At 39.7% G+C, this 20,673-nt stretch overlaps 1 protein-coding gene across 1 annotated transcript; it reads right to left on the bottom strand.

Moving 5' to 3' along the window:
• Positions 1 to 13,940: 13,940 nt before the first annotated feature.
• Positions 13,941 to 20,333, bottom strand: LOC133868409 (protein SRG1-like). The gene is made up of 4 exons (XM_062305297.1): positions 19,992 to 20,333; positions 15,300 to 15,547; positions 14,521 to 14,845; positions 13,941 to 14,403 (listed from the first exon to the last, which is right to left on the bottom strand). Exons 1-4 carry the CDS (start codon positions 20,241 to 20,243, stop codon positions 14,149 to 14,151), a joined length of 1,080 nt encoding a protein of 359 aa, XP_062161281.1. The 5' UTR covers positions 20,244 to 20,333; the 3' UTR covers positions 13,941 to 14,148.
• Positions 20,334 to 20,673: the final 340 nt, after the last annotated feature.

Genomic DNA, 20,673 nt, shown 5'->3' on the forward strand with positions numbered 1-20,673 from the left:
GAATAAGTGAAAGCCAAGTCCTCAAGACTTACTATACCTAGCTTTCAAACAAGAGTTGGTAGAAAGTATTTTCTGACTTGAAATGAAAATGCAAAGACACAGGTGAAAGTTGCAATAACACAACATCAGAGAAAGATTGAGTCGAGACAATATGATGGAAGACGACTACAATGTTTTGAGTCAATTGGCGTTCTTTTCCATGAAAGTCAATTTACATTATCATGAAGCTCATGAAAATAATCAGTACTTGTGTTTCACGTGATCAGCAGTAGATATTTCATGGTCTATTGATTCCTAATAAACAGATTTTCTTTAACTTCTAGCTTTTAGTGTCATTGTAGAATAGAACAAAGTGAAAAAGAGGGGCAAAAGAGAAAAAGATGAGAATATTGTTTGGAGACAGGGTCATTTTTCCTCCAAATACAATTACAGTACCAACAACAAATGCCTTCCTAACTATGAAGAAACAAAACAAAAAGACCAAGCATATTGATATTGAGTTAGATATCCATTAAATACAGAAAACAACCAAAGATTGTAAGCATAATTCTCAAAAAGTGCAGGGCAAAAGAAACAATGGATTTTAAAATACAAGCAAAACAAAAAAGGGGAAAAAACACTTTACCCCCCTGATTTATCCACGTTGTGGCAATATAGCCTCCAATATACCAAAATTCAGATATGACTGCCCCAAACTTGCCAACGTGTGGCAAAAAATACAATCCGTCCATTCGCCCGTCTGCACTTGACCGTTTTAGACATTTCTCCTACCCAAAATACCCCCGCCTCTTTATCCCGTGCGTGCGTGTATTTTTCCCTTTGTTTTTTATTTCCCGAGTGTGCATTTGGTCCCCACTCGGCCACTCCCCAGTTTTGGCAACCATTTTTCTCATCTCCTTCAGCAACAGCTCTGCAAGAACTAGGGTTTTCCAAGTGGGCTTCTGGTTTTCGACATTGCTAACATGTTTTCGCACCTTTCCTCGAAGATGCAACCATCGGGCACTGCTTCAACGGACTTGGAGTCTTCAAGGAGTGGGGCAACTTCGAATGCAAAGCGGCTATGTTATTGCGGGGCACCGGCCTGTACGTTAACCTCCTACACCGAACAAAATTTCGGTAGAAGATTTATAAAATGCGAGAAGTACAAGGTAATTTAGGGTTTAGATTTTTAAGTGTATATTTTATGCTGGGTATGTCACATATATGGTGCATTTAGGTATTTTAATGCTGGGTATGTCGTCTATTGCATATTAATTTGAAAAAAAAATCTGGAGCCTGACATTTGAGGAAATAATGTTTGAACCTTTCTGTGTTGTAAGCTCGGGTATGAGTTGATTATATAATGATAGTCCAGTAAAAGTACAGTTTGTGTGGGTTGAAATTTGAGTATCTTTTTAGTTAATTTTTTTTTTTTGTTTAATGATGAAAAAAAAAAATTAAGAGTTAATGAAATTTGAATACATTCGAGGAAATTTATGCGTGGGTTGATTATATAAGCTCGGGTATGTGGGTTGAAATTTGAGGACACGCTTAGGAAAAATAAAGTAGAATAACAACCTATTAATTAAGGACACCTTTCTCCATCATAATTTTAGCCGAAATACATATTCAAATTTGTTAATGTAACAAATTGGTTAATGTATATAAAAATAAATAAATAAAAATTGGTTAATTTAAAGTCAGGATTCAGGAGAGTGACTAGGCAGATCGAGTAAAGTCTGCTCAAAATGATTAGGCAGATTACTATAATTAGGTCACTGAATGAACATTTAGAAAATACTTTTCTTTTCTTACTTTTGAAACAAAAAGAAAAATGTTTATGGTCGTATAGTATTTACTACAATTTTCCTACAAATTGATGTATTAATTCATAATTGATAAAATGATTGAAAGTATTGTATGGTTAATACCTCAGCCACTAACTCATTTAATTGACAAGTCATATTTTTTGTTTAATTATTTTACTGCTTATGGATTGACACATCAATTTATAAAAGAATTTATAATAAAAGCTGTAATATCCATATCAGTGCCCAAATAGATTTTAAGCTGATTATTGTGGCTATCCTTAGCATCCATGTTTCCCATAATTGGGCAGAAGACAATATAATTTCACTGTCAAATCTGCTTACAATTTGTTGTTTCAGGACAAAAATACACTTGTGACAATGAATAATTAGATCAATTTGCTGTTTCCTTCAGTTTGGTAAAAAGATTGCAAAAACAGAGTCAAAAGCTCTTATGAACAAGAACTATAGGCTAATCGGGCCTTTTGTTTTGGTGTTGCAGATTAATCGGGCTTGTCAATTTTGGGAGTGGGTTGATCCCAAAATGTGTTCACATGGAGAGAGGGTGGTACATCGTTTGCGGGAATGGCATATAAGTTTGATTCAAGAAGCTGCACGATGTCGTGCAATGGTGGAAACTGAAGTTGAAAAGTTGAAAGCGAAGATGGAGACAGAAGAAGCCGAACGGTGTCAATTTGTAGTTGAAGCAGAAGTTGCAAAGTCGAGGGCAAATATGGAGTGTGAAATAGCCGCCCTTCGTAAAGAAATCGAGATTTAGGAGATCAAATACAAAGCATCGAAGAAGATTTATAAGACAGTAATTGTATGTACATGGATATTGATAATTGTATATTTGTTTATGGCTGGATCAGAATCGAGATGTGTTCAATTCCGGACGTTATCGTATGTTGTTACCATGAAGACAATGATGCTTTTGTTTAAGGTTTAGGGTGTTGTGTTTATGGTGATGTTTAGGGTGGCTTTGTTTAGTACACATAATCCATTTTTTGTATGTGTTTATGCTACTGTTTAGGGTGGTTTTGTTTTGTAAACATCATCCGTTTTTTTTTCTTTCTTTTTTTATGTGTTTATGATGTTTGCGTAGACAAATTTGTATGGAATGCATGATGGGAGCTAAAATGGACAACCCGAATGCAGCAATGGCTTAAATTAGGAAGCAAATAACCAAATTTGTCAACATATATTCACTTGTAGTTGCAATTTTTTGTATCATAAATTTCACAAAAAATGCATAAACAAATGTGTCCACAAAAGTGTTTTAAGACATGCATACCAAAACTTGTCCAAATCTGTTCAAACATGTATAAACAAATCTGTCAACACCTACCCAAAATGGTTGAAAGTTTTTTTTGGTATCAAAAATTGCACCAAAAGTGTCCAAACTTGCATACCAAAACTTGTCCAAAAATCTGTCCAACATACATCCAAAACCACTATCATTACCAAACATACATGACCATTTACATAAACAACATTTCAACATTTGCAAGTCAAACTTACATGATCCAAATCTGTCTAAATATGTCTATAAACTACTTCACACAAACCAAAAGTCCAACATCGGTCACATACAAACTTCCCAAAAAACTATACAATCCGAAAAACAAACCTCCCAAAAAACATTACAATCCAAAAACAAACCATTACAATACCGGTCATATACCAATCAATGTTTCCCAAAAAATAAAAAGCATGTAAAAAAAAAATAAAAAATCAATGCCTCCATTCTGGCCTTTTCTTTTTCTGCTTTGACTCCATAATTTGTAATCCTTTTTCAATGGAGTGTACCATCCTTTTTCCTTTGGCCGCTGTTAATGATGTTGCCACTACACCACTGTCAGCAACTTGTGGGGTTCTTGGAGTCAATCCAACTACTTTCCCTCCTGTGTCTCTAGCAGCAATAGACCTAGCAGTCAGGTCAATCAAAACAGGAGGTTGAGGATTAATTGGAACTGTCCGAAACATGTTCTTGATTCTGCCCGACTCTCTCCTGGGTGGTGGTGGTGGTGGTCTGGGTGCTGCCGGTTGCCTGTTCCAACTTGGCAATCTAAGTCCAACAAGGTCACTTTCCTGCCATAAGTTTAGTCCAAAGAAGATTGATAAATAAGTTGGTAGGTAAGTAAGATGCATTTTAAATACTAAAGTAAGATAAGTACCAAATTTCTCTCAATTGTTGCAGTAGGTGGGGCAGTGGGTTGCTGTGTATCACAAGTAATTGTCCTTAAACTCTTATAAGTACCAAAACACATGTGATTAATCACTATCATCTCCAAGTAATTAAAGTGAATTTTAGGTCAAAAATTGAATCCCACGTACTTTTTTGGTTGATGGTTGTGCACCACCCTTTCGACTATTGGTTGCTGTTTGTGCACCTCCAATGCTTTGGGTCTAAAGGCCAACATCAATAACACATCAAATAACACATTAAATAATGAAGTTACAAATCAAATAACACATCAAATAGAATATAAACATACACTTGGTGTGGGTGGAGTAGGCAAACTTGCTCCGGGTGGAGTAGGCAAATAAACTTCTGTTGCGGGTTGCATATAATTAGATGCTTGCTCCTTCTTCTTTGGACAAGTCCCGGTGTTGTGTCCAACCACCTTGCAAAGCCCACACCTACCCTTCAATCCGAACTTTCTCATCCTATAAGGATTCTTAGGAACTCTCGACTCATCAGGACCTCTTACCCTAGCCTTCCGAGGTCTGCCTGGCATCAATCTTGATCTTGGCAGATCCAAAACATCATGCTCAGTCCGAATCCATTGTTCGTCACTAGGCATTGGATATATGAGTGGATCATAGGCCTTTTTGTACGTCTCAATGGTATAGCATGTATCCACATAATCCTCAGGGTGATGTCCATGAAAGGTTATGGCAGAATGTGCATGTCCACATGGGATCCCAGTCATCTGCCACCTCCTGCACCCACATTTCCTATTTCGGATATCAACAACATATTGCCTTCTTCCTTCCTCCACTTCAAACATACCATCGCCAGAATAACGGGAAAGGCAGTTCGATGCCGCTTCACCAACGGCCTTAAGCTTTTCAACAATTCTAGGGCATAACTTACCTTCCAATTTGTTGATGCCATCTCTTTTCAGTTGGTACCTTCTCATGAGCTGCTTCCTAATCATCTCAAGCATTGTCAGAATAGGCTTGTCCCGAGCCTTCAAGATATATGAATTGAAGCATTCGGAGATATTGTTGACAAGGAGGTCACATTTTGGAGATTCGTTGAACCATGCTCGTGACCATCCACTGGGGTCAACCTTGTCTAGGTAGTCAAATGCATCAGGACTGATTCTCTTAATTTCTTCCATATGTATTCTGAAGTCAACCTCAGTGTAAGACGATGCTGTCTTCCACAACAATTCCTTCAAGGCCACCCCTCGAAACCCATTATCTCGAAAGTTGGCATATAAATGTCGAACACATATTCGGTGATTTGCCATTGGAATAACAGTATCAAAACTTGGAATAAGACCCTGCATCATTCCAATGTACAAAAGGGTAAGTTTACATGTAGAAAAAAAAAATCAGGAAATCATAATATATAAAACTATGTAAGTAATTAATTTAACTAACCTTTTGCCGATCAGAAATGAATGTAGGAAAAGTGTGCCTCTCATGTGAACCAAGATCTGAAACTAGGCACTCCAAGAACCAAGTCCAACTATCTTTTGTCTCAGATTCTACAACGGCAATTGCAATCGAGTACATGTTGTTGTTGGCATCTCAACCAACCGCAGCCAATAATATTCCCTTGTAGGGTCCTTTCAAAAAGCACTCGTCTAGGCCTATGACAGGCCTACAACCTTCCAAGAACCCTTTCTTCATGGCTGCAAGGGACATGTAGAGTCTATGAAACTTAGCAGGCAAATTAGGGTTTGTTTTTTCAACCTTAAGCATTACACAGCTGCCCGGGTTAGTACGCCTTAAAGTCTCACAGTATTCCCACAGCCTGCCATACTGCTCACCCAAACAACCGTACAACCTCTTCCCTGCCTTCTTCCTACCTCTATACATTTGACTCCTACTTACTTCAACATTCCATTTCCTCTTCACTTCATCTTGTATCACTTGCAGTGGCATGTTCGGCTGAATTTTAAACTTATCATATAGTTTATCTGATATCCACCTCGAATTGACAATTGAGCTCTTGTATACTCGAGAACAAGTATGTTTAGGTCTTAAGGACCTCAATTCAAATGATGCCTCAGTCGCCATCTGTCTACCGTAAACTCTATACTGACAAGATGAATCTCTACATACTGCTACACACTTTGCTCTTTCATTTTTCACAAACTTTATGTCCTTTCCCCTTCTAACATTGTACTGCTTAATAGCTTCTCTAAAAAGTTGTATGCTAGAGAACTTCATTTTAAGCTTCAATTCTGGATTGCCTAGGTCAATTTCCTGGAACTCCACACCATGGTGAGATGAAATCCCACCATCCTCATCTTCACTAACAGTTGATGACAATAGAATGTCACTTCTACCAATGTCAGAGTCTCTTTCATCAACCTCAACATCTTCAAATGATGTCATTTTGATGTTACTAGATGGCCCACTCTCGCCATTACCATCATCCAAAATATCCCCACTCTCACCCTCTATATCAGCACTATCATCACCATCCCCATCCCCATCCCCATCCCCATTCCCATTCCCATCCCCATCCTCATCCCCATCCTCCCGATCACCCTCCACACCCTCATCCATTTCTGGCATTGTTGAGGGGCCAGCACTATCCACCGGACAATCAAAAACATCTTCATCATCACTTATTTTATCATCCCAGCATGTGTCGTTATAATCAACCTTACTTCCATCATCTCCATCATCTCCCTCTTCATCGTTTTCCCAATCTTCCCCATCCTCACCTACATTACTTTGGAAAGAAATAATATAAAGCTCTACAACAGGAGTATCTACATGTTTGGCAACCAAATAAGCCACATCATAATCTGAGGAAAGTAGTTGTAAACCATCCACTAGATTTTTGGTAGGGTCCTAACGTAAATCAAATCACCTGGATTGTACCCATATTGTCCCAAAATAGACTCAATCAAGACAAATGTCATATTATCCGGATCCACATGTTCTGGATGAACATCCACTTGACCCCCCACATAAATACATCCACATTTTTTGTCAAACCTACCCCCGTAGTTTATCTCAAACACCAACTTCATCCTACACATGCACACAACAAAATACATTATTAATGGGACAAGGGGACCACTATAATAAATAAGTCATTGCAACTAATATACACAACACATGTCAATAGCATCAAGGCCCAATGTACAGTACAACATCAAAATAATGGTCCTCATAATGCTCTAACATCAGTGCATATCTCCATATAAAGTAGCATATACATCATTACATATAAACCCCAAAATCCTGACAAACCATAGTGCAAAGCACTCTTAGTGAAAAAATTACAGATTGGGACCACTTTATTCCGATTACTGTCTCAGTCCAAGCATACCAAAATATTGAAAAATGACATATCAAGACCACTTTATTCCGATCACTGTCTCAGTCCAAGCATACCAAAATATTGAAAAAATGACATATCGGGACCACTATGAATGAATATAAAACCCATAGACCAAAACCCACAAATTCTGACAAACCCTAACATTTTTTATACCCAAATCGCAGTCAATTTTTATATAAAAACATGAGACTTAACAAACAACATTAACAAAAACACCAAATTCGACAACCATTAACTAACAAAAACCCCCAAATCCGAAAGCCTAGATTAACAAAACCCCCCAAATCGCCTACAAAAAAAAAAAATACTTAACCATTTCAAAAAAGGCATTGACCTTTATTGAACGCCATTTGGAGTTGATAGGTTTCGAAAGATCCCCCGTTGTCGGTGTGGAGTTCGGCGACAAAGTCTCGGTGGGTGGGTCAGCCTTCGTGTAGAACGTTCGACAGTGCTAAGTGGGGACCAAATGCACGCATGACAAAGGGAAAAAGACATGCATGCATGGGATAAAGAGGCGGGGGTATTTTGGGTAGGAGAAATGTCTAAAATGGTCACGTGCAACGCATGTGACCGATTTTCCGTCCAAACAGACGGGCGAATGGACGGATTGTATTTTTTGCCACACGTTGGCAAGTTTGGGGGGGTCATATCTGAATTTTGATATATTGGGGGCTATATTGCCACAACGTAGATAAATCAGGGTGGTAAAGTGTCTTTTCCCCAACAAAAAAACATGAGTTGCTTAGGAAAAAAAATCAATTGCTGAGTCTAAAGCCCTAATTTGAAATATTAAACCCTGAAAAAAAAAAATTATAACTTGAAGCTAAGACACCTATAACTTGAAGCTAAAAAACTCCAAATTCAATCCTAGCCAAAGCAAGAGATTACATGCATATAAGTATTTGAATTCGCCTGCAAATGGATTAGTTTGTTATTACTGGGGGGGACATAAATAATTCACCAACATGAAGCCAGTAGTTATCTCTGTTGGTGGATGGGTCGTCGGAGTCGTCGACGGTGGTGGTGTTGATTCGGCTTGGCTCGTCGGCGGTGGTGGTGGCTCGGCTAGGCTCTTCGTGGCGGAACAGTCGATGGGTCGTTGGGGAGGGACGGAGCTGTACAGTGGATGGAGCCCGGAGATGGACAAACCGGTGGCGATGGTAGTTGGTGGCAGTGCTCAGCTGGTGGGTGGGAGGGAGGAGATGGAGGGAGAGGGAAAGATGGAGAGCTTTTGGGGGCAAAACCTTTTTGGGAGAAATTGAAATGAAGGTGGGTTCGTATAAACGCAGGTTTTAATTTTTTAATTTTTTTTTTTAAAAAAGGCCTAACGTGGATTATGCCACGTCAGATGGGGAGGGACACTTGAGGGAAGGATGAGCGCCGTGTAGAATTACTCATGTAAATATGTCTTTTTTCAAAGAAAACAGAGAGGACCACTGCAGTAAAAAAAAAAAGGTGCCATTAGTGTTGTCTTTTTTAGTTATGTCCTTTTTTACCCTAATATTTTCATTTCCCAACATTTTGGGGTAATTACCTTTTCCCCCCATGAACTATCGGCCTGTGTCATTTTGCCCCCATGAACTACCACTTCGACCAAAAAAGAACATCAAACTACCATCTTTACATACTTTGGCCCCTTTCGTCAGTCTAATTTATGCAAAGACTTAAATGCCCTAACTCAATTTCAAAAATGACCTAAATATCCTCATCTTAAAAAAAAAAACTAAAGGAAAAGGGGGTGGCGGCCTGAGGTGGCTAGGTGGCCTGCAAGCAACCCCTAGAGGTGGCTTTCGCCACCTTTGGGGTGGCTCGCGGCTACCTCGGAACTAGGGGTGGCCACGCGGCCACCCCATCTTATCTCTAGGGTGGTCGTGCGGCCACCCTAGAGGCCATGGGTGGCCTGAAAGCCACCCCTAAAGGTGGCTTCGGCCACCTCTGGGGTGGCTGGAGTTTGTGCGCCACCCCTCCACCAAAGGGGGTGGCTTAGGTTTTTTTTTTTTTTTAAAAAAAAAATATTAATTTTAATATTTTTTATTAATTATTGTAGAGGGCATTTTGGTCTTTAAATCAAAATTAACGGTAAAAAATGGCATATTCCATCCAAGTTAACGGGATTCCCTGACGGAAGGGGCCAAAGCATGTAAAGATGGTAGTTTGATGCTATTTTTTGTCGAAGTGGTAATTTGTGGGAGCAAAATGACACATGCCGGTAGTTCATGGGGGGAAAAGGTAACTACCCCCAATATTTTTGTTAAAGGTTGTAAAATTATCGTCCTCTTTATGCAAAGGATGCCAATTTATGAATGTACATTGAAATTCCAACCAGCAAAGTAGTCCATTTGGCAAATTGCAAACCCAACAAGGAAAAGAGGAAAATGATGAAATTTAACCATTGTATATGTCTATCCACAAAAACCCAAACCTTGAAATAATCTAATCAAAAGAATTTCTAAACAATTGCTTATTTTGAACCATATTTTGGACGCCATATACCTTACTTGGATAGGTAAGACTTAGTGCCATAAAAAGAATAAGGAGGGCTAGCTAGACACTAGACAACATGTTTTTCCTCATCAAGACAAGCCAAAGTCTCTTTCTAAACCCACATACAATCAAATAACAAGTGTCCTATATATGCTCCCCATTCAACCCCAATAAGAACACATTGAACCTTGTTGGGAATAATTCCATTCAGAATATAGCCTTCGGGACAATACCGACCCAGAAAAGGAGAAACAGCTGAACTCCCGGGAAAGTCCCATCCTTGGAGGCAGGTACTAAGCAGCCAAGATAGTAGAAATTTTGGGATAGTCCAATCCCAAGAGGTAGACACTGAGCAGCCATTCCCAAGAATGCAAGGTAGGATGTATAATCAGCTTAGGTCCCAGGAATACAAACATCCTGAGATCGAGACTCAGTTATTAGCCCAATACAGACATCATGGGATCACATTCAATCCCTGGAAATCCTAAATGGAAGGTAAATCTCGAATTCGCCCAGGATATCTTTGGAGGTTTATAAGGAAAGAATCCCGAGATTGAAGGTGGGAGGCATCAGAGTCTAGGTCAGAATTTGACGACACCTCCAAGCAAAAAGAGTGTGAAACCCTAGCAGTAAGAGTGCACACCATTCAGCCTATAAATAAGCCCTTACCCGAGGTATGATAGGGGAACTGATTTCTGGAATTAGTATATTTTCTTAGAGCATAAGCTAACTTAAGCATCAGAGTGGACCCCCGGAAGGGTCCTTTAGGTTTGCTCATTTTGCAGAGTTTTTAGAGAAAGCCCGAAGAAGTAAAAAGGAAGAGCTGTGTTCACGCCATACCAGAAACTACCGTCTGTGGGAACGATATTCATTCTCATACAAAAAACATCCGCAAAGGAGATTGGAGCCGGAGCAGATCCTCTATCCCAACCCGAATCCAAGGATTCAGAATAACCCACTGCCTCTACTGTATCCTCCCCCGACCGGTGGAGATCAGGATGCATAGCAACGATGAAAGCTCACATTGAAGCCCTAACGCGATAAAAATGCAGAGTTCCTACTCAGAAATATGGAACAGCCGCATCCCGAGGTGAACCGGGATGGACATGAGGAAGAATAGTGCTACTGCCGTATTAATTTTCGGGAAGGTGATCCCCGGGAATTAAGAAACAGAAGGCCCCACTGCCCCGGAGGCCTAGAAGAGGATGTAGGAGACCTAAGCAGAATAATAGACAAGTTGGATAGAAGATGCAAGAACATGGAGATGGAAATGAAGGACAAGAGGAAGTCCCTAGTGGTGGACAGGCTCTTGTCAGGCACAAACTCACCCTTCACCAGCTAGGTAGCAAACTACCGACTACCCAAGAAGTTCAAGGTACCTTAGATAATGAGTTACGCTGGAGACGGAGATCCTCTTGATCATCTGAAGAATTTTTGAGCCCACCTAGACCTTTGCGGGACATCCAAGAAGTAGCATGCCGGGCCTTCCCTTTGACTCTTTCAGGGAATGCCCGAGACTGGTTCAGGAGACTGCCCTCCGACTTGGTGGACAACTTTAAGGAGTTAAGCAAGATGTTCCTGATGGAATTCCTAGCTTTCTGGACAAGAAAGAAGCCTCATGGATACTTGTTAAGACTGCACCAGCGCACTAGGGAAACTCTTAAGGAGTTCGTGGCTCGGCTCAACAGAGAAAAATGGCAGTTGAAGATCCAACCAAGGACATGATTTATGCCGCCCTTTATCAAGGCATTTCACCCGAGCCTCTACTGAGGAAGGTGGCTTGGAAGCAACCGAACTACTTGCAAGGCTTGATGGATAAGGTAGAGGAATATATCCATCAGAAAGAGACATTAAAGGCAATGTCCAGTTCAAAGCCATCCCGAGATAGGTCGATCCCCGGGAAGGAAAAAGAAAGATTTCAGGAAGGCTGAAGGAGAAGATTAGAGGGAGGTAAAGAAATGTAAGGATTACAACTTTACACCTTTGAATGCCGAGAAATCAGAAGTTCTCATGGAAATTAAGAGAGATCCGGAGTTTCGCCCTCTACCGAAGATACCAGGAAACCTTCCACAGAAGAATAAGGGCAAGTATTGTGATTTCCATGAGCAGAGAGGCCATTACACCGAGGGGTGCATAACCCTGAGGCTATTAATTGAAGAGCTCATAAAGAACGGCAAGCTTGAAATAACAATCCCCAGAATCGCCAAGACTATCAGCCCCAAGGCTGACCTCAGCCAGACGAGAGGGCTCAGGAAGATGATCCCAAGGAGGATGAAGAAAGAAGAGAGAATCGGAGAAGCAGGAGCCTACGGATTAGAGAGCTGAGGCTAGAACAGGTTATGGCCGAGATCAGGTAGTAAGGTTACCTGGTAGCCTCGGGAAAGACTCATATTTATTAGCAGTTATGTTTTAAAGAACAAGATTGTTATCTCAATTATAATAAAGATAAGAAGAATTCCCAAGATTTGGGATGAGTATTTTTCAGAATAAAATAATAGAGTTGACTTAAGCATCGGAACTGAAAAAACACAACAAACCAAACAAAACCTGTACTAGCTAGAGTACTGTGAACAGAGCACTAAACAATTGCAAATAAAGAAGCAAAACAAAATCGCATCTAACAACCACAAGTGTTGCACAGAGAGAGAGAGAGAGAGAGAGAGAGAGAGAGAGAGAGAGAGAGAGAGAGAGAGAGAGAGAGAAAGACCACTAGTTGCTACTGCTTGTCCAAAATTGTCGTTTCTTCCATAATCTCTCATTCTATTTCTATCTTTATCTCTTTTCCCCTACCCCTTTTCTTCTCTTTTTCATATGATTGTATATTCTTTTCTTCTTGGTAGAAAGTTGAAACCCAAGGCACCCACTAATGAATGATGACCATAAAAGAAGCTTAGCTGAAATGACAAAGGTAAATTGGACGACCTGTAAAGCAAGCAAGGAAAATTTATAAATAGTTGCACTGATGAAACTAACAAGGACTTAAAATTTTGAAAACAAGATGGTCGCACACATGGAGACAGCTTTTCATGGACAACACAAAAACCATTACCAGTGCTAGACACATTAGAAGAAGGGCATGGTTATGGCTGAGGGCATTATAAGAAATTATAAGACATGAGAGCATAAGTTTAGTTTAAAAAAGACATTAAAAAAGACATGGCAACCAATAAATTTGGTTTAAATAGATAATTTGATCTATTTATTTCCAAGAAAGAAAAATATACATAAATCGGCAAAATAAGTTTTAAAACTTGTTTCTTCACGTCAAAGAAACTTAAAATGAGGTTCTACAATTTGGATGAAAGCCTTCAAAATATTTCTGCAATGTTTTTAAAAGTTAACATTGAGGTAAATTAGAGTCATATCGACCCCCATTTTGGCTAATGAGAATAGCTGGCCAGGGCTGGTCTAGGGGTGGCCGAACCAACCCAAGGACCTTACAACAATAACATGCTATCTATTTGCATAATAGTATTTTGAATTGAAGGTCGATGGTTAATGTTCATGTTGAGTATAAAAGTTTAAAGGTTTATATATGGTTAAACTTGTGTTGACAAATAAAAAGTAAGTTCTCTAAAATTTCTTGACCTCACACTCAGGACTAACTTTCTACTTACCGAGGTGATTCATAATATTAAACATCTTTAACATTTTTCAAATATTATAGTTGTTTGAAGTCCTTTGGCATAAGGATTTGGAGGTTGAGAATCACGAGATTAAATTTACAATGACTCGAGGAGATGTTTAAACCTTTAATTACAAGTTTAAAGGTTTATCGTTAAATTTGCATGGACAAAGTAAGAAGTTACTTCTTTAAAATTGCTCAACCTCATACTTGAAATTAAATTTCCACTTTATAGGGTGACTCATTAAATCTTTAAATTTGTCCTTGCATGGGCTAGCTTGGACATCAAAGCTCAGCCCCCTTGAATTTATAGCTATGATATTTCTTATACTTCATCTACTTCTTCTCTCTCTCCTTTTCTTTATTTTTTTTTTTCTCACAAAACAAGAGACTACTAGTGCCCCCATGAATTTAATTAATTACTCCATGCTTCTCCATTAAGTTTAAGCTCTAAGGTGTGGTGGTCGATTTTTTACTTTGGAAGGAATGATAAGTTCATTGGGCATTGGCAAAACAAACAATTTTATCATGAATATGTGTTTATTTAAATATGGCTTACATATAATCAAAACAGGATATTGAACATAGGATCCACCAATAGGTAGCACTCATTTTACACAATAGCTTTTATGGTATTTATTTCTTTATACATAGAGTAGTAATACTGTAGTCATTGAGTTTTTCAATTTGAAAGATAAGTCTCAATAGCCTTTCTATTCCTCACTCTGGACCCTCATGACATCAATGTACGACTTTCCATCGAGTTTCCGAGAGAAAAGTCCCCTGAAGTAATCTGAAACCCCTATTCTTTTAAACAATGCTGGTGATTCTGGAGTAATAAGGCTTGGTGCTGGACCCATATCTCCGTCCAGTCTAGGGTTGTAAAATGTGGCCATAGAGAGCCTCTCCTTAACTGAGTTAACAGTAGCCCGATGCTCAATGCTACGGTATATTCCGTTGGTCACAATCTGCCAAAACATGCATGGAAAACTCATAAAAAACAAGTTTTGGTAACTCAAGCATATGTTTGGTTCTAGAAAATCTATACAATAAGAGGAAAGCACAAAACAAAGTCCATGATTTACCTCCAAAATGTCTCCGATGTTGACAATAAAAGCATTAGGGAGGGGTTTAATAGGCATCCACATCCCATCTTTTCTTATTTGGAGGCCTTCCATTTCATTGAGTTGGAGGAGGATTGTTAGGCCGACAGCATCAGAGTGTGGATTGAGGCCAATCACAAGCTCTGGTTGCGGACATGGGGGGTAGTAGTTTATTCTAACTCCCTGCATCCCATCTTCAAAGAGGTTCTTCATGTCATTATTTTCCATTTTTAGAGCTTTTGCCATAAGTTCAAGGATTTTCATTGCAAGGTTTTGAAGCTCTGTTGAATAAGCTTCTAAGTTATCTCTGCATGTGAAAATTTAAAGATCAAGACTACTTCTTCATCTTTAATAGCTTATATGTTTACTTGTTTATAGTACATTTTTCAGCAGTGGAGTATGTGATTTAAACTCTTTATCTTGGAAAAGAATAGAAAAAAAATATTTTAGTATCATTTCCTAATAACTACTAAATCATCATTACCTGTGCATGCCCTGGTTGCCACTAATGTTTCAAGATAGACGAGTGCTACACATACTCTCAAATATTCATTTCCTAGTTTTTACTTTCTGACCTGATAATGAAAATCACTATTGAATGAAATAATGAATAAAAATATAAGTAGAATATAATAGTGATTTTTACTATCATATCATAGAGTGAACACTGGACTGTATGTGTAGCATTTCTATTCGAGGTGCTATCTTTTTCATCGTGTGAGAGAGAGAGAGAGAGAGAGAGAGAGAGAGAGAGATCGGACCTGAACGGTATGGGGAGCTTGGGGAACAAGTGGGGCTTCCTCAAATAGGTTGGAAGCGTGACCATGTAGAACATGTCTCCCCAATCAAGCTTTTGGTCTTCGGATACGACAAAGACCTGCCCATACCCTTCCAAATCTTCTGGTTCTTGCCAATACTTCTTCTTCTCTTCCATCGGCAGCTTAAAAAATTCTTGAATGTCGAATTTCATGTTCTCCAACAATCTATTACTCACCCCATGATTTATTAACTACAAAAAATCTCAAATTTTTACTTAAAAAGAAATATCAAAATAGTTCTATTTAAGAGAGAAAGCTAACATACTCGGCTTTTTGCCGTGACCCCACTTTCTAAGCAACGCCAAACTTTTTTTCCTTTGAAATATCCTCAATTATCTTTTGCATTGATATATCATGTTAATCGTCAAATTATCACTTTTCTTATAATTTCAATTTATATATTAAATAATGAGGATAAATATTAAAAACCCCTTCAACTAACAGTCGATGTTAAAATATTGACATGAATTTCCAAGGTGCTAAAGTGACCCATCATCTTCCCTTCTCTTGTCTCTCTTTAGACCTACCCCGAAAGAGAATCAATTCGTTCTCATCTTATATCATTTATGTGTCTTGCCTCTCTTCTGATAATCGCTTGCACCTAGAAGCATCTTCATTAGAGATGAAGACACACAAAGATGAAGCGTTGACTTCATCTCTTACGAATTCGAAGAGATCAGTTCGTCTGAGCTATCTTCAACTATTTTGATTGGCTTTGACTATTCAAAGGCGAAGGCAAGGTAAGAATATTCTCCATCAGATGATTGAAGAGTTAGAAATTTTTCAACTTTTTTAAAGCTAGCTGAAGTGGCACTACAAAAAGCATTTAGCCACCTATATTTAGAGACATGGTTGAGTGTGAACCATGTGACTAACGGTTCGCCACATGCCGTTAGCTAAGTGGGGTTCGCGTAGCGAATCAAGTAGTCACAAAATGTAATTTAGCGCTGTATTAGGTCTCTTGTTCGTCTGACTGATTCTGGCTACCCATGGACCTTTACCAGGTTCTATGGAAACCCTGATCGGGCTCAGAGAGAGAAGTCGTGGCATTTGCTGTCCCATCTAAGCTCCTTATCCTCACAAGACTGGCTTTGCACAGGTGATTTCAACGAAATTGTTCATGCATCCAAGAGGTATGGGGGATGCTAGTGAAATCAGTCCCAGATGGGCAATTTCAGTAGCACTCTTGATGCATGCAACCTGGGTGATCTCGGCTACAAAGGCTCCAAATATACATGGAGCAATAAACGGAGCTCTCCTGAGTTTATAAAAGCCAGGTAGACTGAGCATTGGCTACCCCTAGATGGTGTAGCACATACTTGGATGCTTCGGTGGAGATTCTGGCTGCTCGCTCATCTGATCACAAACCTTTATGGATTAAGGTCGATAGTAGCAATTATTCCAGGAGGGGGCCTAGAATTTTTAGATATGAGGCTTCTTGGGATATTAATACAGATTGCAAGGAGGTGGTCCAAGACTGAAGCAGGTGCTACCGAAGAACATCTCCCAAAACCAAAGTGCTTTTGTCCCTGGAAGGCTGATAACAGACAATGTTCTGGTGGCTTTTGAAGCACTTCACACCATGCCAATCAGAATGAAAGGGAAGAAGGGCTACGTGGCACTCAAACTGGACATGAGTAAAGCTTATGATCGAACTAAGTGGGGATTCCTTGAAGAAATCATGAGAAAGTTGGGTTTTGGAGAGCGGTGGATTGGCCATATTATGCAGTGTGTGCAATCGGTCACCTATGGAATTCTGATTAATGGGACACCCTTTGGCGATATACATCCAACAAGGGGTTTAAGGCAAGGGGATCCTTTATCCCCTTACCTTTTCCTCCTTTGTGCTGAGGGGTTGAGTGCTTTACTCCACAAAGCTGAGGTGGATGGTCACATTTCGAGGGTTCCTATAGCTGCTCGAGGTTATAAATTGTCACATTTGTCCTTTGCTGATGATAGCATGCTCTTCTGCCGGGCCACATTCCCGGAATGGGAGAATGTGATGAAACTTCTCAAGTCTTATGAGTTGGCCTCAGGCCAAAAACTCAATAACTGCAAGACCTCAATCTACTTCAGTTGCAACAGTACTCGAAGGGATTTTATTGATCATATCAAGAACAGTTCGAGAAGTATTTGGGTTTACCAGTCTTTATTGGTCGATCAAAGACCAAAACTTTTGCTGCTGCAAAAGGGCGTGTGCAAAAGAAGTTAGCGGGGTGGAAAGAAAAGTTTCTTTCCCAAGCGAGTAAGGAAATATTGATTAAGGCAGTTGTTCAAGCTCCCCAGAACGCTTTGCAGTGAACTGAACTTGGTGATGACCAAATTCTGGTGGGGGAGACAGTCTCAGGTGAGGGGAATTCACTGGAAAAGCTGGGACAACCTGAGCCTATCGAAGAAAAAAGGGGGCATGGGCTTTTGGGACCTTGCTATGTTCAACTCAGCCCTGCTTGCTAAGCAGGGGTGGCGCCTGTTGCAGCACTTGGACTCCCTAGTGGCCAGAATCATGCAAGAGAAGTACTTCCCTAGTGGTGATTTTATGCAGGCTCAGGTGGGACACAATCCCTCATATGCACGGCGAAGCATAGCAAATTCCAGAGCTTTGTTGGAGAAGGGTCTGGCTTGGAGAGTTGGAAATGGGGAGAGTAGTAGAATTTGGAGTGATAAGTGGATCTTGTCCCCATCCCCTCACCATGTTCAGTCTATCCCACGAGGGCTTGATATTATAGCCAGAGTTAGTTCTCTTATTGACAGACGTACAGGTCGGTGGAATTTTCCCCTGCTTCATACCTGTTTCAACCGTGAGGAGGCCGAGCAGATTGGTAGCATGTTTCTTAGCCCTTTGTCACAACCGGACAAACTGATATGGAGTGGTACAAAGTCCGGCTTGTTCTCGGTCAGGATGCATATCAATTGGGGTTACAGGATCAGGCTCAAACAGTGGGGGAACTTTCCAATGCAGGGTAGGCGGATGAGCTCTGGGGTTCCATATGGAAGTTACTGGGACCAGCAGTGCTGAAATTTTTGCATGGAAAGTGTGCAGTGATGTGCTGCCTACAAAGGAGAAGTTGGCTCGAAGACATATCAGCTCGGACCCCCTATGACCCATTTCCTGTCAGTCCACTGAAGCTATTTTCCATATCCTCTAGCAATGCCCCTCGTCGGTAGCGGTCTGGTAGGAAGGCAGCAGGCGTATCCAAAAGCTTTGTATGGACGAATGTGATGGGCTGGATTTCCTTTCTCAGCTAAGGGCTAAAATGGGAGAGGACGAGTTGTCTCTGGCTATTACTATGGCCCGGTTCATTTGGATGAGACAGAATGACTTTATCTTCAGAAACCAGTTTACCCCGCCCTTAGTTTTGTTTCGACAGGCTGAGGAATCCGTCCGTGGCTTTGCTATGGCTACCAAAAACCCAAGTGACTCTGGCGGTGGGCGGGAGTCAGCACCATGCAGATGGTCACCACTGTCTGCAGGTTGGCTTAAATGCAACTGGGATGCAGCTATTCATAAGCCGGGGAAACGGATGGGGGTGGGAGTGGTGATTGGGGATGATCAAGGTAAGGTGGTGGCGGCCCTTGCAAAGACTTTTTTCTTGCATAACGGATTCGGAAATGGATGAGGCGATGGGTGTCTGGGAGGCTGTATCTTTGTGTTTGGATAGGGGCTGCTCACAAATGGTTTTTGAGGGTGATGCCCTGAACGTTATCAAGGCTCTTCAGCAGAGTCAGCCGTGTTGGTCCCCTTGGGGACAGCTCATGATACCCGGTCGCGACTCAATGCCTTTCTTCAGTTCCAGCTCCAACATGTTCGAAGGGAAGATTATTTGGCCAAACTGGCTGTGAAACAATTATGTGATTGTGTTTGGTTGGGGGAATGCCCTCCTCCAATTTCGGATGTTATTCTTGCTGAACAAGTTTTGTTATCTTGAATGAGAATCTCTATTTTCAAAAAAAAAAGAAAAAAAAGAAGAAGTGGGAGAATCTCTATTGGTGTGTAGATTTCAATTGGATTTTTTTTTTTTTTTTTAGGAAATTCATTTAGAACTCTCCTGCTCACCTATGGGGTATTTTGTTATTTAAATCAATCATTTTTATTGATTTTTCTATAAAAAAAATTATTACTAAAAGATAGTGACATGAGATGCAGGGACCACCAATAATACTCACTCATTCTTGTCTCTTTCTGGTCACACCCTGTAATATACTAATATCCAAGTATTTTCATATGAACAATATTTTTTTAATGATTTTAACACGAAATAATTCATTAAAACAATTATTTTCCATGAGAGTGTGATTAGAAAGTCAGAAATCTTATCTCAAGATAAGAGAATTGTTGTCTTTAAAAGTCAACAAAGGAGATAGTTCATGATGAAGCAGTTTATAATTGATAAAATAATTAAAAGAAATTGATAAATCAAATTTTTTTTTTCTTTTTCATTATTCAACTATTTATTGACTGACACGTCGTCAGTTTAAACTAGATCAGGAAAGAATTAACATATAATTTTTTTTAAAAAAAAAAAATAGAGAGAATATTAATTCATGTCTCTTCCACTCCACTTGAGTCTCTAAAGATAGATCATACACTCAGTTTTTCAAATTGAGAGAGAGAGAGAGAGAGAGAGAGAGGATGACCTGAAAGAAGCCCCATTCTTTGCTTGCATGGTGCATCTTGTCCAACTCAGAGTCCATAAATTCCGTGGAGAATAGCTTTTGCATGTCGATGACTGGGACTTGGGGTAAAGCAACTGTGGAGTCGGACACGTTGGGAGGTTCCTGATCGGGACGCACATACCTCGGCGGCACTGTCCCCGTCATCTCCTTCGCCAGCTCCTGAACACAAGGAACGGGGAGAGAGCTCCCTAACCACGTTTTTTCTGGTTCCATTCCTCCAACCAATAAAAACCAGAAGACAAAAATGCTTCAATTCTACCTATTATGAATACAGAACAGCTTTTATATCTATATATATATATATATATATATATATATATGGAAACGGGTTTTGTGAGGCCCTGCCATGTAAAAGAAGTCTCTTTTCAAAGAAAACTAAGTCAGCAGAGAGTTGGGCCCAATTATTGTTCTTATCCGTGAAAAGTCTAATCAGTGCATTATTTAGTTTTGAGAATATTTATTGCCCTTCAAAAGAAGAAAAAAATAATAATATATATTTATTGGGAAAATTTGACTTATAACTTTTTCTGATTTTTCATCACTTTTTCAATTAAGTACTTAAATTTTTAAAAGTATTAATTTAGAGTATCTATATTTTAATTTATTTTTATTTTTTCCAATTTTAACTATCTGTTAAATTATG

The sequence above is a fragment of the Alnus glutinosa genome, chromosome 5 (genome assembly GCF_958979055.1).
Source record: "Alnus glutinosa chromosome 5, dhAlnGlut1.1, whole genome shotgun sequence".
NCBI lineage: Eukaryota > Viridiplantae > Streptophyta > Magnoliopsida > Fagales > Betulaceae > Alnus > Alnus glutinosa.

Excerpts from the sequence above, each read along its gene's own strand:
- LOC133868409 (XM_062305297.1), bottom strand. The coding sequence starts at position 20,243 with ATGGAACCAGAAAAAACGTGGTTAGGGAGCTCTCTCCCCGTTCCTTGT. Across the intron at positions 15,548-19,991 it reads AAGAATGGGGCTTCTTTCAG|TTAATAAATCATGGGGTGAG; the intron begins GTCATCCTCTCT and ends GATTTTTTGTAG. Across the intron at positions 14,404-14,520 it reads ACATCGGAGACATTTTGGAG|ATTGTGACCAACGGAATATA; the intron begins GTAAATCATGGA and ends ATGTTTTGGCAG.